Genomic DNA, 19,469 nt, shown 5'->3' on the forward strand with positions numbered 1-19,469 from the left:
TCCAAGATTCACTTATCCAAGCAAAAGCTCTTGTAGCCCACATCAATCAAGCATTGTGTCATGTTTTCTGGAAAGAAATTAAGCTGGGAAAATAAGAGCTTAAAATTGTTGGTCTGGTTTGAAAACAAAAGATCGATTTGCATGTTCTTCTATGCAAAAAATAAAGAAATTCAACCTCACTGCTTTGTATTTAAATATATATACGTTTAATATGGGAGGTGAGGCATTCTGCATCTAAAATGGAAGGTATCCATAAATCTATCATTTGCAGACCAGCCAGCTGCAAATCAATTTTCTGACACCATTTCAGACAGTACTTCTTACACAAATGTTACAACAGTTTTGGGGCCCAACTCTGACATGTGGAATATGCTGTAGCTCGCTATGAGAAGTATTTCTAGATCGGAAATAGATGATAGCTGTGTTTGCCAACCTATCTTTGTGTTCCAGAAAGGCAAGCAAATGAATTGTAACTTCAATGGTTAAATAAACAGAACCTAACCCATTTGGCATTTATTTCAAAGGCTGAAAGCATGCAAAATTTTTCAGAACTGGAAGAATAGAAAAATGCATTTTAGAAGATTTAGTGCTACATTGCAGTAAGATCATCAGAATTATGACCACAACGGAAATACCGCCAACCTTCCAGTCCGGAGAGGCCCAAATTACAACCTTAACTAAAAATACCACGAGCTACAAGGAAGCTCAGCATCTAAGGGTTCCTGTCACAGACGGATGCAAAATTCTTGATGCTAGTGTAGGTGCATGTTTGTACACTCCTGTACCTGTTAAAAAGGTACGACGTGAGCACTACGGTATTTACCTGGGTCATCATCAGTTGGTGGCCCGAATCCCCAAAGCCTGGGAGGCAGAGGAGGACCGGAGGAGGCAGATCAGGCCTGCTGCCCCTCACTGTGCTGCCAAGGGGCCGAAGTGACACGTCAGTCGCGGACCGCCTGGTTCTGGATGGGTTGTACCGTGCGCTGGGTTTTGGCGCTTGACAAAAGCCCTAAAAATTGAAGATTAAAGGTGCTCACTTCAGAGCCGCACAACACCTCTCCAGCCTATTTCGTGCCCCCCTGCTCGCCCAGGTTTCCCCCAAAAAACACGCTAGGGCAACGCACCCCCGGCACCCAGCTGCTGCCCCCGGGGATGGGGAAATCGGGGAAAAACGGGGGAAAAAACGGGGGAAAAACGTCCCCGAGCCTCCGGGACCCCCGGGGGGCGCCGGGCAGGGAAGGGGGCTCGGGCTGCCCGCAGCACGGCCCCCGGGGCCGCTCTTACCTCGGGGGCGCGAGGGGTGCGGGGACGGGATGGGGCGGGGGTCTCTGGGGGCGCCCCCTCCGCGCCCCGTCTCCCGCAGCGGGCGGGCGGGGAGGGGCGGGGAGGGGCGGGCGGCGGAGGGGGCAGGGCCGCTCGCCGCAGTCACCCTCACACGGAGCGCGCCGGGGAGGGGAGAAAAAGGCCCCGCTCCGGCGGAGGGATACAGCGCGCCATATATAGCGGCACGGCGCAGCCGCGCACCCCCAGCACTCCTCGCCGCCGCCGCGCCGGGCAGCAGCAGCAGTAGCAGCAGGAGGAGCAGCAGCAGCAGCGCAGGCAGCAGCAGCAGCCGTCGCCGCTCGTGGTCGCGCAGTTCGTGCCGCCGCCGCCGCGCCATGGTAGGTAGCGCGGCCGCCCGCAGCACCGGGGGCTGGCTGAGGAGAGGGGCGGCCGAGCCGGGCTGTCCCCGGGGAGGGCTGCGGCGCGGGGGCGGCGGGAGGCCGCGGAGCTAACGGCCGTGCCGGGCACCCCGTCCGTCCTTCCTCCCTGCCTTCCCTTCCCTTCCCCCCGTCCCTGCCCTTCTCCCTGCCGCCGCTTCCTTCTCCCCGCGGCGCCGCCCGCCCCGCCTCGCCCTCCGGAAAGGGCCGGGAGCCGCTCCCCGGGGCCGCGGCTCTGCCCCGCTGCGCCCCGGCCCCGGCCGCAGTGCGCACCGAGGGGGGGGGGGAGAGAGACCGCGCTGCGGCTGCTGCGCCCTCAGCGCCCCCCCCCATTCCTCCCCGGTACCGTCCCCAAAAACGCAGCCGGGCTGCCCGCATTACATCATGTCTCCTCCTCTTCCTCCCTGCCTCCCGCCGCCTGGCCCCCAGCCGCGGGGGTTGGGGGGGCAGCCGAGCCTCACCCCCCCCCATCCCCCCCTCTCCCTTCCAGTCCCCGGGGGTAGGGGATGGGGGGGGATTGGGGCAGGGGATGGGGCATTGGGGCAGGGGGAGCCGCTGCCTTCCCCGCCCGGGGGAGGGAGGGGAGGGGAAGGGGAGGGGAGGGGAAGGGAAGCGGGGCCGCAGTGCAGCACTGCCCGCCGGGCACGGCGCCTGTTGCGCCCCGCGCTGCCCGCCCGACCCTAGCCCAGGGGGTGGCAGCCTGGGGCTGGGGGGCTTCGGAGGGCAGCCCCCCGGCCGGGAGGGGAGGGTTGGGGGTTATATTTTTTTATTATTATTTTGTTTTTTGAGGGGGGAGCGGGCTGCTCTCTCGTCGCTTCCTGGCCATCTGGGTGTCGCTCCGTGCTGCCTCCCCGCCGGGGCAGGCTGACACCGCCGGGACGCGGCTCGGTGGCGGGCAGGGCGGGGTGGCAGCCCCAGCCCCAGGCACCTTTGTCCCCCAGCACAGCGCTGGTGGCCGCCTGCAGCGAGCCGAGCCCCGAGGACAGCTCCGGCACTGCCGTTTCTTGGTGTGACGCCGGTTTTTGGAGGCATCCGGAGCCCCGAGACACGGGGCAGAAAGCTGGTGCTGCTGGTTGAGGGTTTTGCCGAGGTGTGGCTCCGTTTCCTGTTCTGCAGGGCATTTGGTCTGTTATGTAAATTGCTTAGATGATCTTTAAGGGAAGCCTCATCTTTGCTGGAAAATCGTGAGAAGAGTGGGAGGTCAAGCTGGATTTTTGAAGACGTTTTCTACAGTATTTCAGCATGACTTAAGAAATGTGAATTTGGTTTTTAACTGCAAGCACTATTTTCTTATCCCCCCCCTACATGTTGTGAGCTGTTTAATCACTACACACAGACATAAAACACTAAATCTAAAGCTGGCACCTAAATACTGATGATGTCTGTATGTCACTTAACACATCCAACAAGCTTCCAACCATGTTGTTCACCTGTGCAGGGCTTGACAGATCATGTAGCCTGTTAATTCTCCATTGCATTTGTTGCCCTTTGCTGTAGTTACCTGGCTTTTATGTTTGAGATTAATGGTATTTTAGGACAAAAGGGTTGCAAGATGCCTGCTTTCTTTGACCAACAGCATAATTTTTTTGTATTGGTAAAAGCTTTTCAAAGAAGGGAGTCTTATAGGAGCTGGTACTTTATGTTATCAAATATCCATGTCTAGATAACTAAAATTCAATTTTAGGCTTGTTTTGTTGTTAATGATGAGAGAAATACATGATTTTTTGTGAAGAACCAGCTATCTTAGCCCAATCAATGGAGGCTCTTGCGATGCCCTATCTGTACAGAAAGGGGAGATTTCTGGAAGGATGCGGTCGGCACAGCTGAGCTCTGGAGGAGCGCGTTCAGTTGCCTGCTGCACAGTGCACCTCTGGGTGCAGCACTGGCCTCCTGGTGTGCAGAAGGTCACAGGCGAGCACTTTAAATCTTGGTGTTAGAAGGATGTGCACTGTGGTTTGTGCCTCGGTGGGAGGCATCTTAAGGTGCTTGGCTGAATGAGGGAATAATGTGATGCTTAAACTGGTGTTTTCTTGTCGGATGGTGAAAATCTCTGATACTGAGCAGCATTTCTTCCTGTTACAGCATGGTCCTCTGTGTTAAGCTTACTGTAGGCTGCTGGCTGGACTGCGCTGTGGGGTTGGACTGCTGTAGCGTTAGATCACTAGGTGGCACACTTGCCGTTAGCCCACTGATGTGCTAATACCCCCACGCTCGATTAGGGTCACTGTACTTCTGGAAGTGACATCTGATGTGATGTGAGACTCTAAGCATGTCATTAAGGATTTCATGCCCTTCTGATCAATTACAAGGAGCCTGCCTTGTGTCCTTTGCCTGACCAAATCGGGTTCTTTGAGCCAAAGGATGGCGTATTGTTCTGAATGGGCAGTTCTGGAACATGCTAGTTCTCTGCTTTTGGGAATGGCTGCATTGTGTAGGTGAGTGGAATCCCTTCTTGCAGAGGGAGAATTCCAGGGGTTGAAAGTGTCTTTGTAATGGTAATAATAAATCTCTGCTAAGTTTGAAGGAAGGGCCTTGTGGCTTGACATAGAGGTAAACATTATTCTAAAATATTCTATTCTTCGTGTAGGCTGATCAGCTGACTGAAGAACAGATTGCTGGTAAGTGTCTTAATGATACATACTTTTTGGCTAATTCCTTGTGACTGAAAGAAAATATCTCAAATGTAATGGAATCATCTTTTTTTTTTCTCTCTACAATTTCAAATCTATACTAACAATTATTTTAAAAACAAAAATCAAAAGCACTCCCTTTTAAAAAGTTCTGGAATACTATTGGTATGTTCTGTTTCAATGTGGACTGCAGATTATCTGAGCCAAGTGTTTCTACATTTCTTGCAAACAAGTAATTGCTCGAATTTTCAGTGAACTTCTTAGAGCCAAGGCAGAACTAAATCTTTTTTTTTCAGGTGAAGATAAACTTGAAGTGAAATAGAAAAAAGTAAACCTACTACTGATTTATTACCTGTTAACACAAGCGTTTATTTAAATAACTTCTAACAGTGTCTAACTCAAACTGGTTGAGAGAATAGTATTTGACCTTGTGGAGACCAGTCACACCCACTTGAGGTTGACACTAATTCTTATGTCTGCTGCCTTGTGTTGCCATTTACCACTTATTTTTATTCCTGTAAGTTTGTTAATGGTGAATGGGTGAACTGTTGGGTTCCCCGGCTTATTCCAAACAGCTGCAATTTGTGCTGCAACAGTAATTCAAGCAACACGATGTTGAAATGCATTCACATTGTAATATGATGTTAGTACATTGAAACTTAGGTCATGTGGCTTTGCAGATTTTGTTGGTACTGTAACTATTTCTATTAATATTTGAAAACAAAAATTCTGCCAACACACTGGCAAGTTAAATGTTTCCCAAAATCTTACCAGACGTCTTTCACTGGAATGCAGTTTTGTATGCAGTTTTCTTAGCTGGCGATGTCACTAAACAATGGCGCTGTTTCTGCCTCTAGAGTTCAAGGAAGCCTTTTCCCTGTTTGACAAAGATGGTGATGGTACTATCACAACAAAAGAACTGGGAACTGTCATGAGGTCGTTGGGTCAAAATCCAACAGAAGCAGAATTGCAGGATATGATCAACGAGGTAGATGCTGATGGTAAGTGTTAGAAGGATAGTTCTTAGTGTTGTAAATCATTCTGTGTATGCCCTCCACACTATATAAAGATGATGTTATGATGTGCTCAAAATAAAGTTTAGAAATACTGGATAGAAACTATACTCAGGGGCATCTGTTATTTTGCTTGTTCTCTGCACAGCAAAGATGCTAGCTGCCAAAGTGAGAATCTTAAAGTAAAAAGATGGGCAGAGGCAAAGTTGTGCTATTTGTCTTTAATATTTTATGGGTTCCAGGCTTCCTATTGCTATTCAGCTTACCCTGACCTGCATTTAACCTGTGTTTCTACCTAGCTTTTCCATGCATGTTTTGTCAGCCCTTGCTATTCTTAATAGCTGTATTAAGGTCTGGTTCTGTTTAAGGTTGAAGATGTGATTACAATGGAATAACGCTGAACTCAAGAGTTGGAAATGCAACACGGAGAGTATGCATAGTCTAATGTAGTGTATTAGATCACTGGTAGATAGGGGGAGCAATTGGAGGCTGTCACTTGGAAAAGCAGGAAAGCCTTCTTGCATCGAAGTTGACCAGAATGGTTCATGTGGATGCCAGAAAGGATGTATGCGGTTTTTCTCTGGGACTCTGCTCAGGCTAGCAGTTACAGAAAGGAAAAGCTTGCTCTGTTTGGTGGTGTCAAGGTTTTGATCTCTTACGTTGGTGGATAGTGACTTTTCTGCAATACTCTGAAGAATGAAAAGTATGTTGGCAAGGCTGTGGATTGTCAGTTTGTTAATCAAAACTACTTTTGTGAAAGTGTAAGTTAAACTTAGTTGCCAACTAATTTGGATGCAGGTACTGAACCTTCTTGATACTCAGGTTTGCAGTGATATGTAGAGGTTGTGTATAGTGGCTTCTCCAGGCTGTTCTGCAGTGTTCATAGAATCATAGAATGGTTTGGGTTGGAAGGGACCTTAAAGATGACCCAGTTCCAACCCCCCTGCCATGGGCAGGGACACCTCCCACCAGACCAGGTTGCGTGAAGCCCCATCCAGCCTGGCCTTGAACACCTCCAGGGATGGGGCATCCACAGCTTCTCTGGGCGACCTCTTTCAGTGCCTCACCACCCTCATAAAGGAAGACATTCTTCACTTTATCAAATACAAATCTACTTTCATTCAGTTTAAGGCCATGTTGCACTGGCAGATTAAAATTGGAAGTAGAGTGAGGACTTGAGATATGTCCTGCCCATATGTTTAAATTTGCTTCATAGCAGAGTGCTTTGCTAATATTCTGCACGTTCATTGAGAATTTTCTGAAGCTGTGTGTAAGACCTGTGTTCTGACTTAGCTGGTAGATGAAGTTGGCCATGATGATAAATAGCTCCATATGTCTTAATCTGGGATCCCTAAACTGCAAAGCTTTTCTTAATGATGCAGTTAAATGAATGCAGTTTAAATTTACCCAGTGAGTTTGCATGTTTCCCTGGGGCAAAAGGTAGATCTTAGTAACATGGTGAATGCTTAATGCTTTGTTTTGGCATGTAGGGATAGATCATGACTATGCTAACCTACTTTGTGTAGCTTGAAAGAACTTTGCTGCTTTACCATACTTATCTGTTTCTTATTATTTATCAGCCTTGAGCAGCCTCAAGTTTAAGTCTTTACTTTGAACTAGAACTTAATCTTATGGATGAAGCCTGAACACTGGTGGGGATTTTCAGTTTTGCGGTGCAAGACACTATGGTTATCAGAAATAACAAATGAAAGTTCTTCTAATGTCAGTTGTTTGCAGATACTTCTTGGACCTTAAAGTTGTATATTACTTCTGTGGTATACAACGTAGGCTGATAAAGTTGATTTTGAACAAGGAAACGAAGTATTTATGAACAGTGTGATTAAGAACTTTCTCAAATTTTAGATGTCATGGAGTTGTAGTGCCAGCTTTAATGTATTTGCTTCTGGAATCTCCCACAGTATTTGTTAGACTGTAAACAAGCTAAGTGATTAATTTTGGAGACTGGTTTTAAGTAAAGGCGAACCTTATCGAATCTTACCTGTTAACCTGGGAATATCAGACTGATATTTTATGTGCAACCTGGGTGGGCAATGGTATGGCTTGATTTGGAAAGAAAGCAGTTGACTTTGTGCTGAAACACTGGGGTGGAAGTGGCTGTTGCACATTGTAAAAGCAAACAGGCAATGGTAACAAGGAAAACATATGGTTCTTCTATAGGAATAGTTTAGAGAGTACCTGTCAGTCTGATTCTTGTCACTGGCTAAATTAAAGGCCAGATTCTTTTGTGCTCAAAACAAGCATGGAAGTTTAATTTTGGAAGTTTGTTTCCATTAAGGCAATGGCACTATCGACTTTCCTGAATTCTTAACCATGATGGCCAGAAAAATGAAGGACACAGACAGCGAGGAAGAAATCCGTGAGGCATTCCGAGTCTTTGACAAGGTATTCTTGGATCTTCAAATATTCCTTAGAAGCAGTAATGATGCTTATCTTTTCCTCTGTGTTCTCTCATCTTGTCTGAAAGGAAAAACCTCATAGCAGAGGCAGGAGAATTTGTAGCAGAGCAGGCCCTGTTCTATGGCAGAGCAGGCTGGTTGTATCCACTTAAACAGCAGTGCTAAACTTGAGGCTTTTCCAGGAAGAAAACTTTCTGGCCTTTTAAGAGCAGATATGAGCAGAACTTGATGCTTGGGGGGTGAAGGGGTCTTGTACAGAAGATTACAAAAATACCTTTTGATTTTGGGGAATTGCAGAAATATTCGCATGGGTGTGCAAGGTATTATGAAAGCTTCTGAAGCTGTCACCAGTATTTACAGGCACAAGGGGTGCTTGTAATAGACAAGGCAGCATGTTGTCTTAAACATGCAGGCTTTGAAGTTACTTTCAGGAAAACTTGAGCTCAACTCCCACCTTCATTAAAGTTAACCTAGGTGTACATGATAAAAGTTCTGATGAGCTATTTTTAGAACAGGGGTTCCCCTCTTTGGATCGTTTGGGTATGACAGTTACTACAAGAGACCTGTGCTGTACAGTGGCTGGTGCAGCTGCTAAGCTAATGCATATGCATGCATGGAAGGTCTCTTTCCAATTTCTGTGGAAAAAGAGCCAGTCTCTGGTCCTTTGCTGGAAGGTGTTTTAGAGCAGATGTTTGATTGTTTACTTAGTACTTCCCCCAGGTTTATTTCTGCAGCTGAGGTTGGTGAGTGGTGGCTGATGTGACACCATCTAAGCTCCTGCTCTAAGCTAGTGTGTTCTTTGTGTAGACAGAAGACAATTCATGAAATGGCTAGATATCAGAACTTAGAGCATATATAAATAATGGAATGCTGACTTAAAATTGTTACTCTTTTTGCCACTATTCTTGTCACAACTGCTTATGAGTGAAATTAAAGTGTTTTCTTTGAAGGTGTGATTTGTTCTAGATCTTATATAAGAAGCCTAACTTAGCTGCCCACAGTCTGATTATAGAAGCAGTGTTTTCATGGAATAGAAAGCTGACTTTATACTTGCTGGTGGGGAACTAGTCCTTTAGTTGCTTAGGCAGCAGAGAAATGAAAACACTTTTTCTAACAATCTTTCAAAAATAAAATCAAGAAACATTAAAATACCTTATAACAGCTGTGAATCCAGCATACAGTTACTCTTACAGTACAATAATTAGAGAAGATTTTGTTGGGAAGCATGCTTCATAAGGTGATAGGACTGATCCACACTGTAGGGGTACGCAGTGTACTGGATCTGTATGTCTGTCCTATGAGCTATAAGGCTAGTTTAAAAGCAGTCCCTAGAAACCTAGGTGTAGTTTCAGAGTAGATCAGTGTCAGGATTGTTGATCATAATCTTGTGAAACTTTCCCCGCAGGATGGCAATGGTTATATCAGTGCGGCAGAGCTACGTCATGTTATGACAAACTTAGGAGAAAAGCTAACAGATGAAGAAGTAGACGAAATGATCAGAGAAGCAGACATTGATGGGGATGGGCAAGTCAACTATGAAGGTAAAACAGCTTATCTTGACTCATACTCATTACTCAGGTTGAGTGAAGGTGTACTGAATAAGCCATCATTTTCTAGTATTTGGAGACACAGTTTATTCAGTTGTCCACTTCTGTGGAGGAAAAACTAACTTCCACTGCATCTAATGTTTGTTATGCCAAGTATGTGTAAGATTTATGATAGTTGAAAGTACTCCAGAGACGATAAATCAGTGACTTTTTGTCTTTTCAGAATTCGTACAGATGATGACTGCAAAGTGAAGAGACCTCCTTTACACCTTTTTTCCTCTAGAAGAATCAAATTGAATCTTTTACTTACCTCTTGCAAAAAAAATGTTCATTTATTCATTCTGTTTCTGTATAGCAAAACTGAATGTCAAAATACCTTCTGTCCACAAACTGCATGTAATGGTTGGTGGTCCTGTCCCCAAAAGATCAAGTTAAACATCAGTTTTACAATATTAATAATTGTACTACCTTGAAAATAAAAAAAAAAAGGAAGCACTTAGTGAACTCAAAAGTTCCATTTGCTAATGACTATTACACTGTTTGGGCTGGCCAGTTTTTCATGCATGCAGCTTGACAATTGAGCACAGTCAGACATTTGTATAAAAAGGAAAAAAAACAACCTAAAAGATCCACTCTTTTCTTCAACAGTGGATTCTAGATCAATTTGTAGTATAAATTGTCATAGCTGGTTTACTTTAAAATTGGTTTATACCTCAGGATGGTATGCAGCAAAAATGGTTGAAGGATGCAAAACTTAGAGAAAATGCCCTAAAGGTTGAATGGTTCTCCTGTACGTAGCAGTGTGCTCCAAAAAATACGATGATCTTAACTATGGATGGCATGTCTGTGTTAAAATATTGGTTTAACATTGTCTGCATTGCACTATAGTGAAACGGGTGTCGGCTGTTACCGTTCACAAAATTTTTAAAAGAAACCTTCACCAAGGGAGCATCTTTGGACTCTCATATTTTTAAAACCTTCTGTACCATGACTTGGAGCTGGCGGAGTAGCCTGTGGACTTCAGCACAACTATCAACATTGCTGTTCAAGACATTACAATTTATGTCCATTCCAAGTTGTAAATGCTAGTCTTTTTTTCCAATAAAAGACCATTAACTTAAAGGTGGTGTTAAATGCTTTGTAAAGCTAAAATATATATATAATTGAGATAATAAACCAAAAAAGCAGTAGGAGGGAAGCGTTTCTATGAATGACTTGCTGCTAAATTATAATGCACATGTATGCAATAAGTTATCCCCTATCTTTTCGAGATGGCAAGAACTGACCTCCTGTAACCCAAGACCTTTGCTATAAATAAATGAACTTGTGCTTGCCTTTCATATTACGACAATGTTAATTTAGTTGGTCTCAAAGTCGTGTAATGCTGACTCGTCAACTATCAGCAGAGAAGTAACACCTCATTTCACTAAAGTGGAGAGCTCTCAGCATGCATGTTGATACTGGGGGAACATGGATAGATTGCGATGTTTTTTTTGACAGGTTATAGAAACCAGTTGGAGCACTTAAACAGCATGGACTTCATAGATATCTATGATTCTCAAACATGCCAAAAATGCATTTCTCTACCCACAGAAAGAAATGGACATTTCTCTTACAATGTTTAGAAAACAAAAGCCTTTTTGGAAACTGGGGCTATTATGTCTTGACTATCTTCTCAAACACTTGCATGAATTTTATGGGGTGGAGAAGAGGACTAGGGTTAATTTAAAAACAGTCTTGTTACTTCTGCTTTGCATGCACTAGCAATGCTTAGTCATTCCAGGTCTTTGAGTAAGTGTTCTCTGATCCTTCAGCTTCCCTATGAATGAGTAGCAAAGCAGCTGTGTTCACTCTTCTTTGTTTTGGAAGAATGCTTTTTTTTTTTTTTTTCTTAATAGCAGAGCCTCCATGTGGAAGGCTTTTATGCTTGGGAGGGAGGGACTACAGCTTTGTTACTTGACTGTAAGTCTGTTTCCAAATATAACTGGAGCTGCAAACCTTAATTGCTTAATTGCCTTTGGTTCTGGAGAGTATTGATACTATCTCTTGAGAGAGATGCAAGTCTCCATTCATCCTGTCTAACTGAGGTGCCTGTGTTAAGAACTTGGTTGCTTGAAACGCAGCCTCACTCGGTGGGGGTAAAGAGATGCCTCCAGAAGGCAATCGAGACTATCTGCCTTCAGTGATTTGTTTTTTACTTTTTATTCCTGGTTGTTGATGGGGGGAGTTCTGGGTGACTAGGTACCCAGACACCTTAACCAAGTGCCTGAAAGTTAGATGGGCTGAATCTAGGCAGTTGTTCAGATCTCTAGTTGTAAAGGCTTTTGCTATGGCTGCGTATGCTGTCATAACAAACTGGCTGCTGTGATGAGAATGCCTGACTGCCACTTGAAAGTAGAGCCTTGCATGGCAGCTGCAGACTGCTTCTTTGGCAGTGCCTGAGAGTGGCTGCCCTGAGTCTGTAGACCAGCTTTGAACGAGAATGTACTGAGGGACAGGCAAGGTAGGAGCAAGGGTTGCTGCTCTGAACTAATTACTTCTGCCTGAGTGTGCAGAGATCTCATCTAGTAGGTAAATGCTTCTTACCATCTATCTGTCATTCACTCACGGTTGGTAGGGTAGTTCATTTAAGAACAGCTGCTTTTAGCTTATTCAGTGTGCTCTGTGCTTGCTAGCAAAGAGACCTCATTCCTGCAAGAGGTTCTTGGCTTGATTAGAAATTGTCTGGCAGTGTGCAGTGTTGGTATGCCCTGTAACTGAATCTGCCTGGAGGTATCTAATTATTAACTGACTTCAGTACCACATCAACCTCGAGTAAATGTATCCTCTGTACAGGACTTTAGCTCTGTTCCTTTCTGCATAGTGAATATCTAGAGAAATGAAACAGTGTCATCGAGGACTTCTTTTTTTTTTTTTTTTGTGGGTGTGTGCGTGTGGCTTTGGCTTTTTCCAAATGTGAAAGTGTGGGCTGGATACACTTGGTGCATGGCTTAGAAACATGGGACTGGAAAGAACTTCCTGGGTCATCAGATCCAGTCCCCTGCTATTGCAGGCAACCGTGTCATATAATCCTTTTAATAAACTGATCAAGCTTAACCACCTGCTTGTAAGTGGCTTGTTTTCATGGAAGTTCTGTAACTCATGTTGCTCTCAACTGATGCAAGTAATATATGAAATATGAAGTTAATCAAAAGGTCCTCCAGCTTAGCTTCAGGTTTATCATTACACTTATTTAACTGAATTTCTCAACCATGTTTTTCTTTGCACAACACTCAGGAAAGTGTTGAATATTTACACCCCCTTGTTATGAATAAGAGTTGGTGTGTTTGCTTATTTTTTTTAATGAAAAAGATGGATGTCTGGCTTGTTGAAACTTGTTAGATATGTTAATTGTCAAGGCAAGAAACAATTGAGTTGTATTTGATACATAAATTTAAGGCTAGATTATACATAACCATTTTTAAAATACATCAACTTGCAGTGTAGTTTTATATTTAATACTGAAATTGTACTGCTAAAGTTTAAACTGCTGTTAATCATATTCCTCTTCTGATCATAATGAAAAAATAAAGGGTAAGAAAATGCTTAACATAGATTATTCATTATCATGCTTATTTTATTAACTCAGGCACACACATCCTGAAGCGTCTCCAGGTACGGGGCATTTGTTTTGTTTGGTGGGGTGGGATAAAGCGGAGGAGGGGGGTTACTGATGTGATGATGGGAGACTCTCATTCCCACAATTTGTCCCACTTCTGCAGCTTCAGAAACTGATGCTGTCAAGAATCGATGAAGAAGTTAGCCTACACCTTACTGATGCATTAAATGTGCGTGTGGGTGCAGGTCTGACCTGTGGGTACTGCACAGTGCTGCTGCTGACAGTCCCCGTGCCCTGTACAGATCGGTGGGAGGGGGAGAGGCTCTATCTTGGTCCCCTATGGCAGTAAACATGATGTGAATGCAGGTGTCTGTTCCCAGGTGGCACCAAATTAAACTAAAAAGACAGTCTTGGAGTTTAGAACTAACAGTTGTATGGCTTGCTTTTTCCATACCCTGGAACTAACTGGACCATCTGCCTTACTGCAATCCAATTAGGGTGGGGGGTTTTGTTTTTTAAGGTTCAGTGACTAACTGAAATTTGACAAAGTACTGTGGCAAGACCACAGTGTGTCTTCTAACCATAAACATCTAGTAGTCAACTGAAGATAAATGATAAAGACTGGTGCCATGTATCTCCTGACTGACATTTAGGAGAGCAGACGATAAACATTTAAATAGAACAGGTGCACCCTTAAAATCAGTAAGACAAATGTGTGTGATATTTGTGGATTTTTACACAACAGGGTTGCAATTCCAATATATATTTATATATTTTTAAAATCCAAACACCAGATTTTGAAGTAATTAAGTAGATAATGAGCTGCATGTGGATTTGGAGCTCCAAGGAGCCCTGATGTTATTTGCTATTAAAAAAAAAATATATGTATGAAGGCCCAAGCACTTAAAGGATTGATGTTATATGCTTCTAAGCACCCCTATCAGCAGGTTACCCCTATCAGTAAAGCATTCAGAGGATATCTGTAATAATTGATAATTGAATTAAAGTTTGATATTAATAAATCCAGTTCTGGATGAAGTGGCCAAATATCCCCAATAAATGACAGAGCTGCTGATTAGGTAGAGGCTGACAAAATCTATTTAAGCCCCTGGATGATTAAGCACAGCTGGTACCTAGTACTAAATGAGTGCCGGCGTTGCTCTCCTTCCTGCTGCTAACAGGCAGGACCAGCACAGAGCCAGTCAGCCTGCCCTGCTCCCATCCCTGCAGCATCGACCAGGAGCCTTTTCTTGCTTCCCTGAGCGCTGCTTTGCTCTGCAGAGGCAAGAACACACTTCAGAAAGCAGCATGTCCCTTCCTGGCATCAAACTGCTCAAGTCCACAAGGGAAAAAAAAACAACATTTGCTACAGAAAGGGAGCATCCTGCAGCAGGAGGTTCCAGATCCCTGTGCAGACAGAAGCTGAGTGACACCAGCAATATATAGTGATATTAAAAAGAAAAAAAAAAAAAAAGACTCCCAATATTTCCACAACAGACTAAAAAAGAGGTTGCAAGTTACTCTGTCCAGCATCACTAGAGGTGTTGGGCAAAGCTGGCTGTAGCTGGCAGCGAGGACTGCAGCCTCGTACACAGTAATTTCTTGCTCTGGTCTTTCACAGAAACGTCATTGACTGTGAAATCTTGTATAAATCTCAGAAAAGTCACTTTCATCTCAGTTGCCTCAGATATCAACATGTGGAGAAATACTGAAAGAATTACTCACAGAACAGTCTTTTTCTGGCAATAATGTATCTTTTAAGATAATTAATGGTTCAAGTACAATATGAAAACTGAGCTAATCACCTAAAAATGAATCAAAATATGTTCTGAATAGTTTATTTTATTCCTATATCTCTAAATATGAAGTTTGAAAAAAAAGATTCTTGAACAAATATCTTATTTGCCCTATCAGCTGCAGCATTTAGAATGAACACAATATTCCAATAGGAACAAATTCAATCAACTGAGCAAGCCGTAAAAAGACATAGGGTATTATTCCCCTTTTTCTAGGCTGCAGTGGGATTGGCAATAGCAATGCTGACAGCACAGCAGTGCCGTAGTTATTCTGATAAATCGATATGGTGAAAAAAATGGATAAGGCGAGAGAAAAAAAGGAGCATACCTCTGCATGGGCCTGCTTTGTGGCCTTGTCTCATGGAGTATTTGTTGCCCACAAATCTATAAATACTCAACTGTGAGCTCTCTGAACACTACGTTTTTCTAGCAGTGGTAGTGTCCACCCTCAAACAAACAAACAGAAAACCAACAAACAGTCAAAAACTCTGCCACCACATGTAGGTCTGTGTACTATGTATACCTGAAAGCACAGCCTGGAAAAGCCAGCTGTAAACCTTTTGCAGTTCAGAACTTGCCAAATGTCCTATTTATTAAGCTCTGCTTATTCTGAGCTTTCTTTACAAATACATTAAAAGGAACAATTTCCTCAAGACATCTTGGTAGGAGACAAAACATACCCAGGACTTCAGATGGCTTTTTACTGAATCTCTTTTATTAGGTAAAATACTATAAGAATGAATATTTAGCTCCACAGGTATCTGTGTGCGACATCAAAATTATCAGGGATTTTGGTATAAAATGTTAGCAATAGTTTCAAATAGCCTATTTGTTTCATTAGACATTAATAGACCAAAAATTCCTGTATGTGTCCACCAGGTACTCTGACAATCAGACTCACAGTGAGCATGATGCTGTCCTACCCTACACATCTGGACTACAGACAGGTTAATTCCATCAGTACATCCAGTTAACAAGTAAAACATCTTTACACCACCAATTAGGATGCCATGTTCTACAGCACAGCTAACATAAGCATTGATAAAATGTGAAAACTGCCTTTCCAATGCATTTTCTATCAAATTGACTTCTGGAGAGGAAAGTATACAACTTGTTCACTAGCTTAAGTTACTATTCTTTCGTATATTGCACATTTGTACACTGAAAATACTATGACAAAATAATGGTCTTAAGACTACAGAACTAAGCACTCAAAATTTAGAAAATGCTCAATTAAGGTTATCTGTGAAATGCCAGTTTGGGCTGTTGCAGATGTGATTGCAAAAGATTAAGACACCGTCTTGGCTTATAGATCCTCCTACTATGCTTCCCACAGGATTTTTGCATGAAGTTTATTAAATACTTCTTTTCAACTTTCTGAATGCATTATTCCATACTCAAGTCACTTCCCACTGCACAGCTCTTGTTCTGAGGACAGAATTAGTAGTTTCTTCATTTTTTCCGATGGCACTGAAGTAGCCGAGTGCCTCACAAATACTACTTTCATTTTTATGACACATACTGCTTTCTTTTTTCATGGCTTTTCATGGCACACGGTGAAGTAAGGACACCCTCCTTTAACAGAAAGAACCGAGGTACGGTCACTGAAGTCCACGGTAGCATTATCAGAGAGCCCAGTTAGAGACACTTAAATTTTTCAGAGCTACTATCTCAAGCTATGCATGGCACAATCCCATCGGTACCAGGGAGCTTCCTTCATGGCTGAAAATCTGTCTAAGCTGGGTCAGGCAGTTGTCAAACGATGTACATAGAGGAAGCACCAACCCATACAGAGCTAAGTTCACAAGAAAACAGATCAGCTGCACAGTTTTTTTCACAGCACCACCCCGATTCATGCTCAAGCAGCTCCCCTTGTGCCAGGAAAGAGGAAGGAGCTGAAATAAATTACAGGATTTCATGTTAAAACCACATTGTAAGGGGGTTGGAAGGGAAGTAGGCAAAGAAAAGTGGTACATAAACTCAATTCTGGCACTCCCTAACTCCGAGGCTTAGCTTTGCCCTTTCCCTGCCGTTTCAATCCTCTACTTTACTACTCACTCACAGCAGCGTGAAACCGAACTGCGCTCCCAGCACAGGAAACTCCACCATGCAGCATCCCAGGGACACCCCCTGTGTCACCCCAAGCCTCAGCCCGCAGGTTCAGCACAGGCCTGAGGTGACCCAGCCCATGGCTTTTGTGGGTACTCATTGACTGCAGAGCAAGGGTGGCTTCGGGCGCTGTCGGAGGTACTTGGGGCTGCAGGAGGCTGGGAGTTGGGGGCTGTAGGTTCCTACGCTCATCCACTGACACCCTGACCCCATAGCAGCTATCCTGTGCCTCTTCTGCCCCCTCCCTCATCTCAGATTTATTCTCTACCCTCATCAGAGCCAGTTTGTTCCTCTTTTCTTCATTTTCTTGTCCCATGGTCCTCACCCCTTTTTCACCCTATCAGCCAATCTATTTCCTTAACCAGGGCTGCCAATGACACAGATCTTCCAGATCTCCATTCCCACAAGCAGCCACCAAATTTTTCATCCTAACCTGCTGGTTTCTCACCAAGTAACTTTCACCTCTGTGCTGCCCGAGATGGGGCAAGCACTCAAGTCAGAGTGTAGAAAAAAGTCCCCCCTGTGATCAGCTCGTTTTGGGTTGTAGACAGACCTGAGCCCCACTTAGCTTTCAGCGGCCGAGAGCTGTGGCTGCAAAACAAGAGACAGAGCAATTTCCCCCAGGCTTCAGGCTGGGGATGCCTGGTCTGGGGGTATCTGGGATGTTAAATGTCTCATCTCTATTTCTTAGAGCCACAAGTTGCCTGTTCTGCAAAGAACACCTAACTGAACTTAATTCTGCTAACAGATAGCTCTAGAGTAGGAGATGCAGTTACTATTTACTAAACTGATGCAGCAGTACACCCATGCAAAAAACTACAATTGGTAAGCTCTCAGCTACAGATGTATGCCTGCAGAAAGAGTCACATAATGTCTGATTGCACTATTAAATTATTATGGTAGTTTGAAGTTTTATGAAGCAATAGTTCTAATAATGCCGTTTTAGTACTCTGTACTTAGACACATTAGACCCGCTTCAGTACAGTAGGTAGTCACTATATGGGGGAAAATAACCTTCCTTCATCGATGTGGCAAAAAACTTCTTCATATAAAAGCTATTGCCATTAGTGAATACGTATAAATGAAAAAGTGAAATCTAATAGCCTAGAAGAGAGGGATCTGGGGGTCGTGGTAGACAGCAAGTTGAATATGAGCCAGCAGTGTGCCCTGGCAGCCAGAAGGGCCAATCGTGTCCTGGGGTGCATCAAGCACGGCATCGCTAGTAGGTCAAGGGAGGTGATTGTCCCGCTCTACTCTGCGCTGGTGCGGCCTCACCTCGAGTACTGTGTGCAGTTCTGGGCACCACAGTATAAAAAGGACATGAAACTGTTGGAAAGTGTCCAGAGGAGGGCTACGAAGATGGTGAAAGGCCTTGAGGGGAAGACGTACGAAGAACGGCTGAGGTCACTGGGCCTGTTCAGCCTGGAGAAGAGGAGGCTGAGGGGAGACCTCATCACAGTCTACAACTTCCTCGTAAGGGGGTGTCGAGAGGCACGAGACCTTTTCTCCATTAACACTAGTGACAGGACCCGCGGGAACGGGGTTAAGCTGAGGCAGGGGAAATTTAGGCTGGACGTCAGGAGGGGGTTCTTCACAGAGAGGGTGGTTGCACACTGGAACAGGCTCCCCAGGGAAGTGGTCACTGCACCGAGCCTGTCTGAATCTAAGAAGAGATTGGACTGTGCACTTAGTCACATGGTCTGAACTTTTGGGTAGACCTGTGCGGTGTCAAGAGTTGGACTTGATGATCCTTAAGGGTCCCTTCCAACTCAGGATATTCTATGATTCTATGATTCTAATAATGTATACACCTGGGTAGATTACATTGCTTACTATGAAATAATGCAACATACTGCAGTGCTTCTACTTTTAACAGGGTAGAGAAGAATTCAGATTCTTATTCATGATTAATATCCTTCATATGTAAATGACTTCAAACTGCCAGTCAAATGGTGCTATTAATTTAAGGATGAAGTACTGAACTAATCTGTTTCAGATTTTTTATTATCTATCTCACGTGTCCTAATCTCTCATGTAGCTTTAGTTCCTAGGATATTACCCAAGGGTTATAGAATCTACTTGTATAGCAATGAAGACATTCTTTTTTAGTGATTTACAGACTTTTAAGATAGTGTAGACCAAATTCCATACTAAATTAATTTGATCAGTTAAGACAATAAGTGGAGCAGGCATTAATTGGTCATATTGGCTGAACTGCTGAGAAAATGGAACCACTTTTTTGGGCTATGGATTGAGTGCATAATATTGACTGCTAGTTCTGCAGCAAAAACATTCTAACTCTATTGGATTGGTAAGTTTTTATTATTGTTATTATTATTATTTTTGCCAGAACTAGAAACACAAAATGATTCCCCCCTGTACTCGGCTCTAGTGAGGCCGCACCTCGAGTACTGTGTTCAGTTTTGGGCCCCTCGCTACAAGAAGGACATCGAGGTGCTTGAGCGGGTGCAGAGAAGGGTGACGAAGCTGGTGAGAGGCCTGGAGAACAAGTCCTACGAGGAGTGGCTGAGGGAGCTGGGCTTGTTCAGCCTGGAGAAAAGGAGGCTCAGGGGCGACCTTATTGCTCTCTACAGATACCTTAAAGGAGGCTGTAGTGAGGTGGGGGTTGGCCTGTTCTCCCACGTGCCTGGTGACAGGA

At 44.1% G+C, this 19,469-nt stretch overlaps 1 protein-coding gene across 1 annotated transcript; it reads left to right on the forward strand.

The window, feature by feature from the left end:
* The first annotated feature begins 1,457 nt into the window (after window positions 1-1,457).
* On the forward strand, window positions 1,458-12,905 carry CALM1 (calmodulin 1). Its single transcript, XM_084288551.1, has 6 exons — window positions 1,458-1,661; window positions 4,288-4,318; window positions 5,188-5,331; window positions 7,640-7,746; window positions 9,166-9,301; window positions 9,531-12,905. Exons 1-6 carry the CDS (start codon window positions 1,659-1,661, stop codon window positions 9,557-9,559), a joined length of 450 nt encoding a protein of 149 aa, XP_084144677.1. The 5' UTR covers window positions 1,458-1,658; the 3' UTR covers window positions 9,560-12,905.
* The last annotated feature ends 6,564 nt before the right edge of the window (window positions 12,906-19,469 follow it).

This window comes from Netta rufina, assembly GCF_964035555.1.
Source record: "Netta rufina genome assembly, chromosome: 5".
Classification (NCBI taxonomy): Eukaryota; Metazoa; Chordata; class Aves; order Anseriformes; family Anatidae; genus Netta; species Netta rufina.